The 18,485-nt window shown below is 41.0% G+C and overlaps 3 protein-coding genes across 5 annotated transcripts; 1 reads left to right on the top strand and 2 right to left on the bottom strand.

Moving 5' to 3' along the window:
• Positions 1-136: 136 nt before the first annotated feature.
• LOC135343680 (uncharacterized) lies at positions 137-12,834 on the bottom strand. Of its 2 annotated transcripts, none has more exons than XM_064540657.1 (14): positions 12,708-12,834; positions 12,426-12,621; positions 10,691-10,828; positions 10,415-10,531; positions 8,862-10,061; positions 6,284-8,426; positions 6,013-6,165; positions 5,632-5,845; positions 5,333-5,407; positions 4,822-4,994; positions 3,533-3,683; positions 2,280-3,149; positions 1,255-1,368; positions 137-969 (listed from the first exon to the last, which is right to left on the bottom strand). In XM_064540657.1, exons 2-14 carry the CDS (start codon positions 12,590-12,592, stop codon positions 335-337), a joined length of 6,150 nt encoding a protein of 2,049 aa, XP_064396727.1. In that variant the 5' UTR covers positions 12,593-12,621; positions 12,708-12,834; the 3' UTR covers positions 137-334. The 2 variants fall into 2 exon arrangements, with proteins under 2 accessions (XP_064396727.1, XP_064396728.1); XM_064540658.1 differs by having other exon boundaries at positions 12,426-12,632; positions 12,708-12,826.
• Positions 12,835-12,847: 13 nt separating this feature from the next.
• LOC135343695 (large ribosomal subunit protein mL45-like) lies at positions 12,848-16,890 on the top strand. The gene is made up of 7 exons (XM_064540678.1): positions 12,848-13,152; positions 14,100-14,164; positions 14,402-14,454; positions 14,610-14,717; positions 14,908-14,956; positions 15,021-15,167; positions 16,584-16,890. Exons 1-7 carry the CDS (start codon positions 12,912-12,914, stop codon positions 16,785-16,787), a joined length of 867 nt encoding a protein of 288 aa, XP_064396748.1. The 5' UTR covers positions 12,848-12,911; the 3' UTR covers positions 16,788-16,890.
• LOC135343699 (uncharacterized) lies at positions 16,827-18,430 on the bottom strand. Of its 2 annotated transcripts, XM_064540683.1 has the most exons (6): positions 18,237-18,430; positions 17,947-18,073; positions 17,734-17,772; positions 17,518-17,653; positions 17,413-17,459; positions 16,827-17,089 (listed from the first exon to the last, which is right to left on the bottom strand). In XM_064540683.1, the coding sequence occupies exons 1-6, from the start codon at positions 18,428-18,430 to the stop codon at positions 16,964-16,966; spliced, it is 669 nt and encodes a 222-aa protein (XP_064396753.1). In that variant the 3' UTR covers positions 16,827-16,963. The 2 variants fall into 2 exon arrangements, with proteins under 2 accessions (XP_064396753.1, XP_064396754.1); XM_064540684.1 differs by lacking the exon at positions 17,734-17,772.
• Between the last annotated feature and the right edge of the window lie 55 nt (positions 18,431-18,485).

Raw genomic sequence — 18,485 nt, 5'->3', positions numbered from 1 at the left:
CAGTGGTCTCTATAACACGTACCCTTTTCTACTGAGAGCTAGCTATATATATCATCTATTAATAAAGCCATACTATGATAGCTATAAGTGGTGTTTGGCAACACGTATACACAGACTTGAATGGAATGCAACACAATCAATGCATTGATCTCTATAGATCTTCTACATCCATTTTGTAACAAAATAAAAATAGATTTACATGCATGCATCACTGTACAAAATAATTGCCAGGCAGAAGAGTTTTTATATTCTATCTACCATTAATTTATATATTATAGCCCATAAAAATTATCTATACTCACTCTAATCTATATAAAATTAATAGCTGTCTAGACTACCCGGTTCTTTTCTTTGCAGCATATGTGCATGTTTTCTTGTGCGTTTTCCAGTTGGCTTTCTGACACATAGAATTACAATAAGCGACCTTCTTGCAGCCAGAGCACAGCTGTATCCTGTCCTTAATTAAGGTGTTACAGTTGGCACATGTCTTGAATCGATCTCTTGCCGTCATTCTTGCCTTCCCATTGGCACTGTTCTCGCCTTCCAAACTCTCATCAATATCGTCCACACCACTACTGCTAGCCGTCGATCGTTGACTGTCTTGTCTTTTCATCAGGCTGCTCTCTCCTTGACTAGCAAACAAATCTTCACGAGTCTTGTCCATCAATCTACTAGATGTTGACACTTGGCTTTCTTGTTTTCTGACTACCAATTCATCACTTTTGTCGGAGCTCCCCCCCAGACTAGCTGCGGAGCTGCTTGATTTTGTATCATCAATAGAATCAACTGACTGGGAATCTGTTTTTGTGAGCAACGTTGATTTAAGAGCAGCTTGTCGCTTTTTGACTTTTCTCCTCAGGTTCTTGGCTAAACGAGAGTCTTGAAAAGTATTCTCAGATGGGTTTCGGGAAGAATACTTCTGAATCACTTGTGATACCTGGGACGACGACTTAGGCTGGGGGACATCATCTGTGCATGGGGAGCGAAATCTGCCTAAAACGTGTATTAGTCTACTGAGTGTTACATACATGATTGTACAGTACGTGAGAAAATATACAAACCATTTTGAAAAATAATCAGGCATGTGTATATATACATGTAGATCTATGAAACTGATAAGAAGGCTCAATCAAGATACTTATCATGTAAAATTGCACAATGCTACAATTAATGTACATGCAATGCAGCACACGCAGAGAGCCACATTCCATTATACATGTATACATTGTAGGTATAAAACCATTTGTAACTCACTTGAATTTTCGAAAGGTAGCAGGGTGATTTTGCTAATAAGGCCTCCATCCATGACAGGTTCAGTCATTACCATAATGTTATCCAAACGATATGGAACTTCCATAGCATCCAGAACTGTAAAAACAAAAAAATTATGTACTTATAGGTTACGATGCAGTGTTCGCTCATGAATTATTCATGAGTTTTTTTGTTTTGTGAGAAAGAAAGACAATGTTTCTATTATTTTATGTGTCTATACTGTTGCACTGCTCATAAGTAACTATTACAGCGCTTGCTAGCTATCAGTACGCTAACTAGATGGCACAACTTTACCGCAAAAATATTATGGTCAGCCGATTTTAGTCGTCAAATATTAGAGAAAGAAAGACTCTAACAAGAACTAAACAGTGACCTACCAGCAGTTTATGATATTCCTGAGGGCGGCTCGAAGAGTTCTTGCTCCTAACTATCTACAAATTGAAAACAAAGTTTACTAGCTGGCTTCTCCACGCTAACTTGATGACTGTTCAGAAATTGTTTCGAGCCGCCCTGCCCCTTTCCTCGTTTAAATAGATAATTGCCTTGCTGGCAAAAGAGCATGCATATAAAAATAATAACGACTAGTGTGTACTGTCAAGACAAGCTTGATTTACTACTGATAATTACTGCGTGGGCGAACACTGCATCGTAACCTTAATTCATGTACTGTATTATAATGTAACTGGTCAATCCTACGTACATGTACGAGGCTACATAAGGCTACATGTATAAGACTACTGACTGACCCATGCAAAGAACAGTTCAGATGTACCGTACAACATGACATGAGTTTTTGAAGATTAGATAGCTGCCACACTGTACTTACACCACGTACTTACATGTACATGTACATCAAGATTATTATGGTACATTCGACTGTTGCCATGATTGTTAAAAAAAAAGTATGCACTCGTATCAGGTTAAAACAAGAACAAACTCACACTGAGTGTACGTACTATATACATGGTGTCCCCATGCATTGAAATACATAACACACACACACTTACTTCTCATCTGTCGATGTGGGATACTAGACTCCTCGTAGTTTATTGTTTTATTCTTATTCTTTTTCTTATCGGCCTTGGCCTTCAACAAATCAATAATCTCAGTTGATTCCAGGACATCTCTCTCCTGTTCCTTTGTTAACAGCTTGCGTCTCTGCTCGTCATCGTCACTCACCTTCTTCTCTGGGCTATACAAATGAGGCTCTAGCATTGACAGTAAAGGTGACGTGTCTGCTTGAGAATCAGGAAATTTAGAAAATTTCTTTCGAGGGCTTACTGCAGGAGAATCGGGAACTTTTGAAAATTTCTTTCGTGGGCTTACTGTAGGAGAATCAGGAAGTCTTGAAGACATTTTTTGTGGTATCCCTCCCGAAAGTTTTTCTTCTGATGTGCTTACTGTAGGAGAATCAGGAAGTCTTGAAGACATTTTTTGTGGTATCCCTCCCAAAAGTTTTTTTTCTGATGTGCTTACTGTAGGAGAATCAGGAAGTCTTGAAGACATTTTTTGTGGTATCCCTCCCGAAAGTTTTTCTTCTGATGTGCTTACTGTAGGAGAATCAGGAAGTCTTGAAGACATTTTTTGTGGTATCCCTCCCGAAAGTTTTTCTTCTGATGTGCTTACTGTAGGAGAATCAGGAAGTCTTGAAGACATTTTTTGTGGTATCCCTCCTGAAACTTTTTTTTCTGATGTGCTTACTGTAGGAGAATCAGGAAGTCTTGAAGACATTTTTTGTGGTATCCCTCCCGAAAGTTTTTCTTCTGATATGCTTGTGTCCTTATTGCTGTGTGCGCTAATCTCGGACTTGAGCTGCGAAGAAAGCTTAAAGTTTGCCTTGTACTCTTCCACCGGGTCAACACCATTCTTGGAATAATCTGCAGTGCATGAGAAAAATTATTCATAAGTATAATACATGTACATGAATATAGCTGCTTAGAAGAGATGGTACATGTACAGTGTATGTACAAAGTATACATGCATGCCTAGTGCATTATTGTGTACACTTCACACTCTGTTTTGATCATGTATAGTTATAATATTCTTGAGTGCTGGCTTTACAGAAGACAGTGTGAGAAGGTTTTAAGCACTTGGCTCTAGTACATGACTTCAAAGTACACCCATATTCACATGCATTCTATTACATCCATTGATGTTCATATAACCGCGTATCAGATTTTCTTTCAGGGGGAAGATACCCTAGACCTCTTAATATATGTGAGACTGATAGTAATAAGTAGATTTTGCATAATCCACGAACCTTCGGCATTCTCTCGACCTTGAGGCAAAGCAATAATATGTCGAGGGGTATCAGGGTCAAGACCCTTCACCGGGACCGGGGTCATCATTTTATCGTACACTGCTTGACGCTCCTCTTCATTTTTAGGCTCCATCACAGCATTTTCAACAATCTGTAGGAGAGAATCAAACATAGTTGTGTACGGTACACCAACGTTCACTTATAGAGTGTTGCAACAATAAAGCAATGGACCAAGAGTTCCCACTAGTGCAGGGCTCAAAATTACAGTCTGACACCTGACAAAATCCGGTCACTATGTACGTATGTCTAATCATTGCACGTGTTAGCCAGACATTTTGTTGGAGCATACATGTAGAGCTAGCCAGAGATCGCTATAGGGTTTAGCAATAAAGCAATGGACAAAGAGTTCCCACTACTAGCCAGTAGTGCAGTGCAGGTGTAAAAAAGCAAGATTATTAATTAACAACAAGTGATGTAAAGTATACACAGTGTATACAATCATTTAAATGATTATGCCTCGAGGCGTAGCCGCACAACAGATACGATAAGGCTGTGTGCGTGTGTTGTGTGTGTGTAGGAGTCTGTCTGTCTGTATTTTTGCTGTAACTGCTCAACGGTTGCAATGCGACAAAATCTACATCGTATATGTAGGGTTCTAGCCACTTTATGGAATTTTGATTTGTGGATTTGTAAAGTCTTTCTCGAGTTACAGGTACAGTTAATGAAGGCTGTTGCAGTCTCCTCAGAATCATGCGTAGGCATGTTCTGTTTGCACAACGTTTCTATTCAACTTATAACCACTATTGGGTAGCTACAAAAGTGAGAAACCGCTAAGCCACAGCGAACTTTTACCTCTATGCTGATCCACCCTTCGAGATAACATTTTTATTTTCATGAAATGCACACAATAACTATTAATATTTTTGTGCTTCAACATGTACTAGTTAGTATCCTTGAAGATGACCAATCTTCTCTAGCCATCAGACTTGTGTTAGTGCCTCTTCCAAAAACACCTTAATATACATGGACTAAAGACTAGGAATTAAGCACTCAGGTGCTAGCTAGTGCCTGACAGTGGGATATATAAATATTCCAGACAGTGTGATGCACACTGTGCACTTTTTCCTCAATTACCAGTGTTTATGCCTGCCCAGTATTTAATTGGAGAAATACGATACATGTATAATACATGTACAAGCAACACAAATACATGTACAATTGTGTAATACAAGTTTTGTCAGGACTCGTGTAAACATAATTGTAATTGTACAGATGTAAAGTACATGTACCTTGAGCCAGGGGTGCATGGCCTTGAGAGCCTCCACGTCGAAGGGGTCAACATCGAGGTCGATGTCAGGAAGACCCTCCATTAGAGGATGGTCTCCAGTAGACATTTCACGGATCTCATCATGGGTAAAAGAACGTTTGCCCAGTGTGATTCGCTCACCCTCATTCTTTTTAGCTGTAGGAAAGAGTTAATGAAGCCAGATTATTGCAGGGAGTACATGTAAGTAGGGGAGTGTACATGTACTCTGTACCCACAACATACAAGTAGCAACTTAGAAAACTTGTGAATTCTGTTCCACAATTTTAGTTAAAACGCTACACATACTTAGCCATGAACGCTTTACAATTGCTACAGTGACTACTAATCTGGGGCCTGTTTTATCAACGCAAAAAGCAATGGTGTCAAAATGACCAAATCAACATGTATACGCCTAAGCATTTTTTTATGCATGCTTTCAAATGTACATGTACATTTTCAAGTAGGTTAATGCCTGACACTTCTTGTACATGTACCTTTTGGTTCTTTTGCCAGTTTCTTAGCCTTCTTTTTGGCTTTCTTCGGGTTCCCTGTGAACTTCACTGGCTCCTCTGAACATCGATTAAAACAGGCACATTAGTGTACAATGTACAGCACCATACTAAATTTCACATACAGTAAGTACATCTCTTTGCAATGTTACATTACATACTGCCAAGAAAACTAAAGACCGTTGACTTAGAGAGAGAACCTTACGTATGTCGATCTGTCAGCTAAAATTTGTTCTGAATATACATGTACACATGTGTATAAGCATCACTTAATTAACAACCACCTTTAGCATTTTTCCAGCCAACAATGCCACCAGGCTTATTGCTGCTAGGCAACACCATGTAGCCTGCCCCGTCAGTAATGTTCTTCTTGGGGACTTTGAGTTGTCTTTCGATGAAGTGCTGCATGTCCTCTGCAGTGTCCAAACCTTCCACAATCTTCTGAATCACTCCATCATTGTCTGCAATCACAGACACCATCTTGCAATCTGTGTCCACCTAGGGAATTATTGGTACATGTAGTAACACACACATTGTATAGCACAAATCATAGTAACTGACCCTACACTCAAACTTTCAAAGTAACTACTGTTCGTACTGTCATGTATGCAGCTCACTGTGCCTATATTTTGTACAGTCATGTTGTTCATTGAGAACGCTCTCACCTTGTAACCCTGAGATCTGAGTAGGTCCGTAGAAACCTGGGTACACATCATGGCATTGCGGGGGAGGTTGCTAGGCTGATTCTCACCCCCTACAGCCAAACCACGGAACGAATACGAGCCTGGATTCATTTTACCCTTGAATGCTGGATCAACCTGTGGCAGTGCAGTCAAGGATTGTGATTCATGTACAGCGTGAATGCAGTACAGTAAACTTTTAATGCACACAACTGCAGTGTAATGGTAACCTCGTACATGTACATTAACAACCCACCTCAGGTGCGATTATCCTTGCTTTTCTTTTCTTCTTTTTCTCAGAGTGCTTCTTCAGCTCTGAAGCAATTACATTCCGGTAATCGACGACAGACAACCGTGCCGTCTCTCTAATCTCATCTGGGTCCATATCAAGTGCTCTGTTGCACACCTTCTCATCAATATGACAGAGAAAACTATCCATTACTTCCTTTTGATAGACACAGTCTAGATACAGCCCCAGCCTGGATGCATCGCCACACTCAAGGAGAGTTTGAATGGTGGAGTGAGCTTGTGTAAAAAGCAGAGATTTTACCATTTCATCGTTTTCTTTGCATTCCTGTTCAGTCGATTCTGTTGGTGTTGAACGCTTTACTTTAGCCTTCGCTTCTTCTTCTAGGAGACACTCTCTCAAAAGTTCGTTAAAGTACAGTAGCTTACTCCTTGACTCTTTACTATTGGTGGCAGAAGGCTCATCAGTGGATTTTCCAGAGAACTTCTCCAAAAGTTGTCGCCCTATTTCGTCCACTGCTTCTGTGTCTAAGTATTTGTTGTCAACCCACTCCTGAATACTGACAGGCGATTTTCCTTCTTCCACAACCAAAATTGCTTGATCATCGATGGGACCATGCTCCTCAACTACCTTTGCTCGAATGGCTTCTTCCAGCAATTTTTTCTTTTCGATTGGGTCTACTACAAGTGCATCCTTTGGGGTTTTCACATGTATATCATTGGTAGAAAGTATCATTGCACACGGCCACTCTTTTGACTCACGGGTATCAGAAGAAAGATTCAACGATGATTGGGATGCGTCATATGATGGTGGGTGTACAGCAGGAGATTCTTTCGGGAAGTCTCCGAGTGGGCTACTCTTACGTGCAGGGTTCATTTTGGCGTACATTTCTAGTGACCGCTTGATGTAAGAATTTGATTCAATTAAGGCGTCTACTTCTGCTTGGTCCATTTTAGGCTGCGAGTTGAGATATGATTGGAGGTCGAGGAATTCTTCAGTGTCATCGAGCTCTAGCTTTGGGTCAGGCGACAATGTTGGGCCTGGTGAGAGCCAGGGGCCAAGTGATTTTGACTTAGACTTTAGGTCTGGGGACAATGGGCGATCTAGTGGATCCAACTTCAGTTCTGGTTTTGATGAAGAGACGCAATCTAATGGCTTCACCTTAGGGTTCGGCCCCGGTGACAGGGAGCGGTCAAATAGGTCTAACTTAGGCTTTACACGTACATCTGGTGACAAGGAGCGGTCTAGTAGATCCAACTTAGGCTTTGGGTCCGATAAGAATGGGGGGTCAGATGGGACAAGCATGGGCCTTGGTCCCGGTGACAATGAGCGCTCAAGTAAGTCCAACTTAGGCTTTGCGCCTGGTGATAAGGGGATGTTTGGAGAATCCAACTTAGGCTTTGGGTCCGACAATAATGGGGGGTCAAATGGGCCCAACATAGGCTTTGGGTACAATGACAATGAGTGGTCTAGCGGGTCCAAGTTAGGTTTTGGGTCTGGTACCAATATGCGATCTAATGGGTCCAGAGTTTGTTTGGATTCGTGTGATGATAGGCGATCTAAAGTGTCAAGATGTGGCTTGAGGTTCAATGGCTTAGATTGTAACTCTAGCGCAGGATCTAGTGGGGAATCCAGTGCCTCTACAGGCGGTGACGTGAAACCTGAAGGCACTTCAACAATAGAAGAGCTCGACTGCATGCTGGCGGTATCAGGATCATTTTGAGAATATTTCAACGTGCAAGAGTCTATACCTTCTGCAGCTGGTTTATTGGAACCGAAGATGTCCGCAGGTCTTCCATCTGAATCGATATCTCCTGACAGGTCTGCTTCATCATTTTTCTTGTCATGCAAATTTGCAGGGTTGACTTCAAGCTCCTCTTCTATCTTGGTGCCATTCGATTTGTTTGCAGGTTTTTCAGTGACTTTCTCTTCATCCTTACATACATCCTTCAATGCATCAGCCTCTTCCTTGACTTGGGCGGTATTCTGTTGGGAAATAGAATGAGGTTCTTTCACTGAAGAAATCTTCTTGTCAATGGTTTTACTAGTAGTTTTGCTAGTGTCAATGCCTTTGATCGCTCTTCGTTTTTCTCTCTTCCTTTTTTTGCTATCCTGTTGCTTTTTGTTGAAGGCACTGACAAACTCCTTGTTCCTGTGAGAACAATGCAAAGCATGATAGCATGTTTTGCATGTACATGTACATGTACTAGTACTTATACTGTACACACATGCATGTTGTGTCAGGACATAAGTTAGGTTTATTCCCAGGTCGTAATAGTAGCACTACATGTTAGGTCAAAAAAAGGCCATTGCTGCGTTTTAGTGTGTACAAGCAATTAATGCATGCATTTACACAACTGGTGAACTCGTTTTCTCTAGTTAGTAAATGTAAACTACATGTAGTTTACTCTGGATTTCGCTTGTTTCAAATATTTAGCTCAATGGATTGATAACGTTTCGTGAAGCTTACAATGAATGCTCTTAGACATAATTGATGCTAAAAAAGGGGTGCAAGAGAGGCTTCTATTTTTATGTATGTACGTGCACATACATGTACATACCATGTCAATACTAACAAGTACCTCACCTTGTCATCTTCACGAGCTCCTCCTGCCTCATCAGAAAGTCCAGATGTTTCTCTGGCGAAATAATCACCCCGGTTTTTTTCGGTCGTGAGAATCCTCGCTTTATTGCTTCTTTTTCAGCTCTTCCCAATTCGTATCGCTCTTCCTTAGTCAAATAGATCTTTGCTCGTCGACCACAGTTCTTTTCCAAAAACTCAATATAATGGTAAAAACGGGGCAGCTCGAAAAGTACGAAAACTACAGGAATCTTTTTAACCCCGACTGGAGCATCAAGGCCAATATAGCGATCATGTAAGGCCCAGTATTCACCTTCGTCTATACGCATACACGATCGAGGGTCATACTTTTGCTTGAACTTGTAGTAGTTCTCAGCATGCAGAAGGGCAATGGCAATCCAGAACATGCATTGCGAACGCGAAGGGGAATCTATCAAGGAATCCTTGATCGCCTGAAGGATCGTATGAATGTGATCTCGATTTTGACGGAATGAATTGGCCATCATTTCGTACATTTCCATGTACTCGCGTGTACAGGCAGGCATGTAGGAGGGGTTGTGCGCCACGAGTAGCACTTCTTCACGAAATCGAATAAACTTCTTGACACGAAGTTCGCGATATTCCAAACGACACCACTGTTCGCAGACCTTGCGTGCATTAACGAGAAGAAATTCAGCCAGCTCCAAATGTCTCTTCTTGTTCTCTGCACAGTGCTCGATGGCCGCAATGTGCAAGAGCTCCATCAGATCATGGAGTACCTCGTGATGAGTAAACCTCTTCACAAAATTCCCCTTGGTTTTTTCCAAGGTGATCAGAGATTTTACGTCCGTTGGGATCTCTTCTGGGTCTTCGCACGAAACAAGGGGCTCTGTCTCCCCACAATTGATGCAGTGGACTTTAATTCGTCCCAATATGCCTCGGTCGGTGATGAACAACTCGAGAGGGTTATTCTCAGTCACTAGCACACTTGTATTGTACTTTCTACAGTTACCACACTTGCGTAGAGGATTAAAGATCTTTCGCAGGAATTGATAGGCAAAGAAATTTCCATTTTTGTCGGCAATGGTGGCTAGAAATATCTTAAACGTGTCATTCCACGCTTGCCAGTAATCGTCGTCCTTTGTGTCAAGTTCCAGAGAGGCCAGAGCTTCTGGGAGGAGAAACTTCCTCAGATCTCTCATGTGGAGACCTTTCTCGGGGATCTTACTGCAAGGGGCATTACATGACTAGTAAAATATCATAATAATTATACACATAGTGAATTATATGTATGAAAGGTAAACTACATGTAAATTACATGTATATAAGTTAATGGTACATTCACGACAGTGCAAATCACTGTTAATATAACATATATTTTTTTGTATGTAGTTTCAGAAATGTCTCAAAGCCACGCAATTCTGAAATTGAAGTACTCAGCTCAAAACTACTTATAAAGCTACACGTACACTGTACGTATATTTTACCATAATTATTTCTGGCTATACCAATAGGGATCGGCTGGACGTTGATATGTGACATAGACAAAACAGAAACTCCCGAACCCCCGTGGAACTCACCTAGCCTGAGGGTCTGCCTTGTCATCTTCCTTGAGGGCGTCCAGCTCAGCTAAAGTGGGAGGCTGTAAGGACCTTTTCTCTGCCGGTGGACTCTCCGCTCGTATCAGACTGCTCATCCTGTATGAAGGGGGGGGGGGGGGTTATTTTTCAATTTTTTTACCTACAAGCTGCTATGGGAGACTATGGTCATTTGAGGGGTACTGTGCACATACATGTTACATACACTTACATACACTCCTAAACAACATTTACTGTGCAGGATCGAGACAAACTTACAATTTGTCATGGGGTTCTTCATCGTCTTTCTTTTGCCCTTTGTTGCCCTCACTCTCGATGGCCTCCAGCTCTTCAATGGTGGGGGGCATTAATGGCCGTGCTCCCTCAACCACATCACCACTCTCATCACAAACACGGCTACACAGGATAAATGACATATGCATGTCAGTGACATCACAATTGGCCGATTGATGGGTACACAAGCTCTAGTTGCTACAGTACACTGAGTAAAATAATACATTGACATGCATTGGCACAAGTTTCGGGGCCAGACCTAATATCTCTCGGGGGCAAAATCTGAAATGAGAGTATTGCCTCTGGGGAATTTTGATAGAACCAATGAAATGAGCTAAGAGCACACGGAAATGCTGCTAGAGTCTCCTGACCTTTTCTTTTCCCTTCTCCCCCGAGAAAATGTTTGGCCCCCAGACTACATTGGCACACACATACACACATGCCTGATGGTCATGTACCTGATGATGGTCATGTACACAATAATAAGTCCATCAAGTAACTACAGCTCAAGAACTACAGTGTACACACTACTGAGCTGCTACAATTTAGAGTGTAAATGTGTTAATCAAAGCACTTGTGGTGAAAAAATTCCTCGGCACAGTTGGTTATCGAAAGGGGTGTTGCAAAGCTGCTACTTACGACAGTGAAGCTCACTCTTATAGCTACCAAATAGCTATAGCGCTTAATGCCGAAGCTAACAAATAAAAAGAAGCCTTAATGAACATGTGCATAGCTTCTCTTCAAAATGTAGTGGTGGTACATTAACATTTAGCAATTATGCATTATGCAACAACACACAGATGATGACACACATACACAACCACAAATAGCTTTACCACATGCATGTACGTATTCTGGTGGCTATAATAACCATGATTCACTGATAAGATCAGACCAACAATAAATATTGTGCAACTTACAACTTTTGGTGATGTGGACTTTTCAAATGCATTGTACAGTAAAGAAGTTACGTAATTAACGTACACTTCCACCCCATTTCACATTGATATGGTTGTACAACGTCATGAATGCCATCAGGATCGAGAACTTACATTATGTATATGCATGCACATGGGGGTTCTACAGTACACTTAAAATTAAACCGTCTGAGGAGCTCAGTTATTACAAATGGGCACATGAGGATGTAACAATGATGCTCAGCTAAACATAAAAAAAAAATTATAATGCCCAGCTTCCCCCTAATGCAATCAGCCAAAACATGATAAGGAATGTTAATAAGATTCACGATTGGGCACTCGTGTTGTTTCGTGTAGTCCACATGGAGCCTTTCCTGGGGGCACAACCCAGAACCCACTCTTTGCGTTAATCATGAACCTCCCCCCATTAACATTCTTTCACACTACACTATTGGTAACAGCTCATAAACAGTACTAGTTGTACATGGCGATGCACCTATTTGTACCCTAACCAGCTAGCTAATAATAAATAGTATAGATACTTAGCATAATAAAGATTTGTGGGAGCTAAAGAGGGCCTTGCCCCATTACAACTGTTATATTTGGCTGTCAATGCTAAATTTAAACTTTTACGCAAGTACATGTAATAGTGGTCATGTGAACACCCCCACCCCATACACTAGTCCATTACAACTGTTATATTTGGCTGTCAATGCTAAATTTAAACTTTTACGCAAGTACATGTAATAGTGGTCATGTGAACACCCCCACCCCATACAGATGCTAGTCCGGAGAAAACTTACCAAGCACTAACGTTCTCACTAACACCAGACACTGGAGTCATTCCGTCATTTCTGAGCAGGTTGGCGATAAACGAAGGGGTAGTGCAGCACACCTCGTCTTTGTTGCTTCTAAGAAAAGGCTCGGGAGCTCCAATTGGCTTACAAGGGTTGCCTTCAAGATTAGCCATAGAATCCTATTGGTCCCTAGCCCTAGGCCCTGAGGAGGATCTAGGATTAATAACATACATGTGTACAGCATCTACAGCTAGCTTATTAGTTGTGTAGATAAAACTACCAACTCACTGTCTCCAACTCCAACAAATGGAGTATTCTGCACACTAGTCAAGGACTGAAGCGGAGAGATCGAGAGTAGCTTAGGGGCTAAACTCCAGCTACCTGACGTTACGAACTGAGCATAGGGGTTTTCCCTTAGGCCAACATTACGTACTGCATTTTCTAATGGAGCTCACCCACATGGCAAATAAATTTTTGGCTTAGACATCTGAGATGCACCTACCTGTCAAAACTATTCTCTCGTCCCATACTCTTCGATGTCTTGCTCCCTGTGTGTCTGTGGTGCAGGTTAGAGGAGCTAAGCAGAAATTTGGTGGGTTGACAAGAGATCCTTACCGTACCCTGAAGAAGAAGCTGGTTTTAGAAAAGTCTCACAAGGTTTCCAAAGTTCCTCTGATGTCCAGTGAGAGAAGAGATAACATTATGGAGTTTCCTATCAATCGAACGAGCGCAGGTATATTAAGTACTAGGGGTACACATGGTGCAATCCTCGCTCAGTCATAAATTTTGCTTGGCTTATGACGTCATTTAAAATTAATGTAAAGATGTTGTAATGAATGTAATGATCGGCACGTAAGAAAGCTAGGTTTGTGTATTCAATAAAGACAGTGTAGAACCTCTTTGTGAGATCCAAAGTGGGCCAGAGAGTCTTGTGTTGATGTACACTACATGATTATTGTGAGAAGCGCTAGGGTAGAGAAGTAGCTAGATCTAGATGGAGATGTTTGTGTAATGATCGTTTTTGTGGCAGATCGTCACGGTAAGAACCATAGTTGAAGTAAGTTCACTAACGGCCGTGCAGAGCTTCACTGTGGGATGAGAAGTCGTTCAGAGAGTATAGCGTTGATGTAGAGTACCTGTGCTGAGTTTAGAGTGAAACCGCTTGACTGGAGGGCAACTGGAGTTTTAATCGACCAACCTCCACCACCACCACTACCACCGTTGATCTCAATTGAAACTAGCACGATTATAGCCTCGCTTCGCTCGGAATTAAGTAGTTTGTTTTACTTACCTGTATAAACGGGAAAATTTGGTGAAGATCAGCAGAGGTCTGGTGCCTGGCAGTGAGCAGTGAGCAGTAATGGTGGATTAGTGGTACATATATATAACCGCCAGTATTAAAGACTGAACAGTGAACGCACGTCATTGACAAAGTCTAGTAGCCACGAGACTCCAAATTTAAAACTGCCAATTCGGTTCAAACGGCTTTTTTGCCAAATGTCCCTTTGTAGGTATTATAGATTTTATTTCTGCAGTATGTGTATATGTAGACCACTCAAAATTACATGTCTACAGATGCTTAGGCATTCAGTTAAAGTTGGACTGTAAAGTCGGCCTATGACTGCACTCTTAATAGCTGTTCAGGTATAATTATGTACTCTGCAATTTCTCTTCTTACAGGAACAATATTTGCCACGTACACACCACTTGAAAATTTCGCTAAAGCTCCATTCAAAACTAAATCCGTAAGTTGAGTCTCTCTGTCTTAGATCTGTAGTTTCAACTTTGTTGTCGGAATTTCTGGAAGCTCACTCTAATTAATCCGTGTAATGCATGTAATGCATGTGTATAATTATGCAGCTATGCAATAACGTGCAAACGTGGCATGGTCCTTAAAGCTTGATTGATAGTCTGGTGTGGAAGTAAAACTTTTCACTCCTATTTTGAAAATTAGTTCAAACTTCCTTTGTAAAACTTCACAGAGACAGCAGCAAAGATGGACAGCCTTCAAGGAAGGTCTAACTACAGTTTACGCGTAAGCCATTTTAGCTCTGTCCTTTTGGAAAGCCCTCTGCAGTTATTAAATCTAGATGTCCCAACTATCGACATTCATTATACATGTATATCAAGACATATATTTTTTGCATGAGCAAGCTCAATAGTTCATGTAAACCCTTTCATTATACGCAGGGGCGCTCTGATCAGAATGAAGCTGCGTAAAGTGGATCCTTTTCGACCCATTGAGTTGGCACGCAAGGCACAAGAAATGTTTGCTGAGACCAACAAAGCTATTCAAGAGTAAGATACCGTACTTTTTCCAAATAAGGCACCACTTCTACGTTTTTGAGACAAGAAATAGCAAAGAATTTTTATGGCGCTATATGAGAGAAATGTCCAGGTGGCGCATAATTAGAAGGAGGTCTTATTTCGAAGAAGTAGAAGTACGGTACTGTAAATTGTGTTGACTCACAATAATTTTAATACGTAGGAGAGATAAAACCACACTTCGTAAAATAACCACTGAAAATGCATTGGAGGTGAGTTGCATAGTAATTAAGTGAGGATTCGACTATCAATGAGTCGTTTATTATGTTTCCACAGGGCCTGAGAAATGAGTTCCGAGCCACGAGGTTTCAATGGGATCTAGTGGAGGAGGTGGAGAGGCCTCGTATTGTCTGTGCTCGAGCTGCTCCGTATGACGGCAAGGACCTTATCGCACAAGTTGTGCTCAGAATGCACACCAAACAAGTACGCCCTATACAGTAGACCCTCGCTATTCTGGTTCTCTAAAGTACGGCCACCTCAATATAATTTTAGTTTTAATCCCTGATTGTAATATACTGTATAATCTGGTTAGTAAGCGCATGCACATATAGGGAAAAGAGCAGGCCTCTAATGCGCCTGTTATCCAGATGCGCTTATAAAGATTAACCATGCCCATGACGTTTCAATGAAGCAAATCTCCATTAGCTAGCTCGATCGTTTGTCTGCAAGCAGTCTATAGTCATATCTGACAGCAGTAACACAACTACCGGTAGTGAAAGAGACTTAACATCTACATGTATAAAGAAGTGTGGAGACCCGTTGTTGGGCAGCAGAAAACCATGCGCCTTCTATCAAGGCTCTTGGTCTGCTAACCAGTATGAGCCTATTAATTAGTTGATGTGCGCTTATTAACCAGATTATATAATGGTAGCTAGATGTTTACTGCACAAAACTTGCCCTGAAATGCGGCCACTCGCTATTCCGTTTCCTGGCTAGTACTGACTACCCCAAACGAGGTTTTTAATGTGATATTATACGTTTATTACGGCCGGATATGACGTTTTGGGTATGGTTTGGCAGATAAAATTGGATTACACTTAAATAGAGAGCATTATCATTATTTTAGAGGTAAGGTCGGTTTTTAGCCGCGGCTATTTTCTGAAATGCGGCCACCTCGCTATTCCGGCCAAGCTGCACTGTCCCAAGGGTGGCCAAATTAACGAGAGTCTACTGTACACAGTTCAAGGTACATACATAGCACATGTATATCAGGTTCCGAATGCATAATAGTTAATCATCTGCAAATGACAAGCAAGCACTATTATAATTGCGAATTGTATGCTCATGCTCATGCTCACTCTGCGTATCTTTCGTTTGTAATCTATGGACAAAACTCGCAATTGAAAGAACCTGTCATTCGAAATCCAATATACTGTAACGTTATTTATTGTCATGCAGTACTGTATTACTAGAATATTTTGCTGGTGAAAAACCTTTGCGAATGAGCCAAAATCAGCAGAAAATTTGACCCTTTGCGATCTGGCAAGGAGCGTGTGTATTTACTAGTTAGGTTTTGCGGATTTTATTGATGCGAATTGATCAACCTTTGCAAAATTCGCAAATGTTTGATGCTCGCAAAATATTCTAGTAATACGGTAGTACATACAAATACAATGTAATCTGTTCTGATCACAGTGGAACCTCCGATATAATTACTTCTCTATAAAGTACAGATAACCTTGATCCCAGGCTGCCATGAAGAGCCTGCATGGGATTGAGGCTATTCTCTACCCCAAATTTCCTATATGCAAAACTTAGGCATAGTGAAGATGAATATTGGAGATATAATTAAGTGTATGAAGATAAAATTAATAATTTATCTACATCTATTCTGTTCAGGTTATGGCTTTGTATGGCTCAGACAACAATGTATTTCGTGGTGATCCTACCATCCCAAAAACTGTGATAGACTATGTGGTGCTAGAGAGACCTCTGGAGTTACCGGCTGCCACCACTCCCTGGAGAATTGCTGGGAAACTTCCGCCACAATTGCCATGGAAACAAGAATTACATTCACAACCCAAGATTTTGCCAGCGCAATGAATCTAGTACATCTACAGTGTACATTAATTTATTGTGGTATTATGATGTTTGTATAATATTTGTTACCAAACTATATACCCTAAAAAAAGTTATGGCTAACTTACGTGAAACAGCTAGTTCATAATAATACATATAATATAAACATGTATAATAGCTATATAAAACAAGTTACAAATCTAAGGCGATCGAGTGGTACTTCTTTGCCTTGGGCGTAAAAAGAATGCTCCCTTTCTGTCAGGCGACTTCAGTTTAGTGATGTCCAGTCGTGAGGACTTTCTACGTCTCCCCAGTACTGTTTTTGCCTGTGTTAAAATGCCATTATAACCAACGCTAATATTATACCAGGTACATACATGTATAATTATTACCCGAGGCCGTGCCGCGGGTATAGTAGTAGTCTGGTCTGTTTTTGTCTTTGTAATTTAGGAATTTTATTGCTCATATTTTTATTACTCGCTACTTAGCCAGCTTCCATGCTTCAGACATACATGTACTTCTATTATTCAAGTATGTAAACAGCCGAGGGTTAGCACTTTAGTGCTCTAGTTATATCATTTTGTGTAGACCTAGTACATTATTACAATAAATTATCAGTCTGATATAGCAATGATTATTAATTATATACCTTTCTCACAATTGACTTGGTTTTTGTTTTCTTTTCAAATCTCTCCCCTAAGAAGGTGTATACAAAAATTTGAGTATTTTGCAAATCACTTCATAATAGACCTACCATACTGTACAAGGTCAACGATGGCAGTAATCATTTCTTGTTCTTTTGTCTTCCTGATGTTTTTGCGTTGGCCATAAAATGTTGGGTTTCTGGCTCCATCACATGGGACGGACATCTGACTCTCCGGGTTTTCATTCTGAGAAGTTGAAATCAAGTTAAAGCCACTGCATCTATCTAGGTACCATACTTGTGCATGTGGGAAAAGGGACTAGATACCTGTATACGTGTACCTTGCATATGCATCTGACTTGTACTCTGCATGGTAAGAGTGGACTATACATAGTGCAAAACAGATAACAGATAACCAGCCACCCACCCATTATTAAAAATATTCTTCACTCTTCAGGGTTACCGTAATTTTGCAACTACAGTGCATGTACATTCATGTAAGTTGTGTATTAATACGTACATAAGTGTATACTTACGTACCTCAACTCCTTGCTGGCCTCCAGTGTACAGAGGATTGCTTTTCACGACTAGAGAGCTTCCTGAGGGTACTAACCCATTAACTACTGGCATTGGCACTTTAAGATGCATCTCTTGGACAGTGGAAGCCCTGAGCAAGTGAAATGCTATTAATTAATTGCAAGTTCTCGTCCAGCACCAACATATGAGGGATATAAATCATAATTATGTATATTTTGCAAAGACTGAATGCCGGATAAGCTGGATAATAATTGTACATGTATCTAGAGGCTATCTAGCCCAGTGAAGCGCACCTCACTCTCTTCCTCCTGGGAGTCTCAAGCTTTTTCGGTGTTCTCAAAAGTACAGTCTTCCCACATACTCCAGTTTCAACTCTGGCCCTTCTCTTCACAGGGGTTTTTCTGTATACACAACCCTCTACTCGCTGCCCCAGGCCAGGGGTTGCTTGCACTCCAACAGTGCATCTCCAATTGTTCACTTTATTCATGGTAAGTTAACAACACAAGTTCAACTCAATGAGTTTTTTGTTTTTTCCAATCTGT

Source organism: Halichondria panicea, chromosome 11 (genome assembly GCF_963675165.1).
Source record: "Halichondria panicea chromosome 11, odHalPani1.1, whole genome shotgun sequence".
NCBI classification, from domain to species: domain Eukaryota; kingdom Metazoa; phylum Porifera; class Demospongiae; order Suberitida; family Halichondriidae; genus Halichondria; species Halichondria panicea.
The sequence above is the reverse complement of the archived record's forward strand: the minus strand, read 5'-3'. Positions and strand labels throughout refer to the sequence as shown.

Bases quoted from the DNA above. Each gene is read 5' to 3' on its own strand.
- LOC135343680 (XM_064540657.1), bottom strand. From the start codon at position 12,592: ATGGCTAATCTTGAAGGCAACCCTTGTAAGCCAATTGGAGCTCCCGAG. The intron at 5,408-5,631 runs GTGGTTGTTAAT...ATCGATGTTCAG, and splicing joins TGGCTGGAAAAATGCTAAAG to AGGAGCCAGTGAAGTTCACA. The intron at 3,684-4,821 runs GTACATGTACTT...TCTCTCCTACAG, and splicing joins CCATGCACCCCTGGCTCAAG to ATTGTTGAAAATGCTGTGAT.
- LOC135343695 (XM_064540678.1), top strand. From the start codon at position 12,912: ATGCACCTACCTGTCAAAACTATTCTCTCGTCCCATACTCTTCGATGT. The intron at 13,153-14,099 runs GTATATTAAGTA...CTCTTCTTACAG, and splicing joins TATCAATCGAACGAGCGCAG to GAACAATATTTGCCACGTAC. The intron at 14,165-14,401 runs GTAAGTTGAGTC...AAAACTTCACAG, and splicing joins CTCCATTCAAAACTAAATCC to AGACAGCAGCAAAGATGGAC.
- LOC135343699 (XM_064540683.1), bottom strand. From the start codon at position 18,430: ATGAATAAAGTGAACAATTGGAGATGCACTGTTGGAGTGCAAGCAACC. The intron at 18,074-18,236 runs GTGCGCTTCACT...TCACTTGCTCAG, and splicing joins CCCAGGAGGAAGAGAGTGAG to GGCTTCCACTGTCCAAGAGA. The intron at 17,773-17,946 runs GTACGTAAGTAT...CTTACCATGCAG, and splicing joins GAGGCCAGCAAGGAGTTGAG to AGTACAAGTCAGATGCATAT.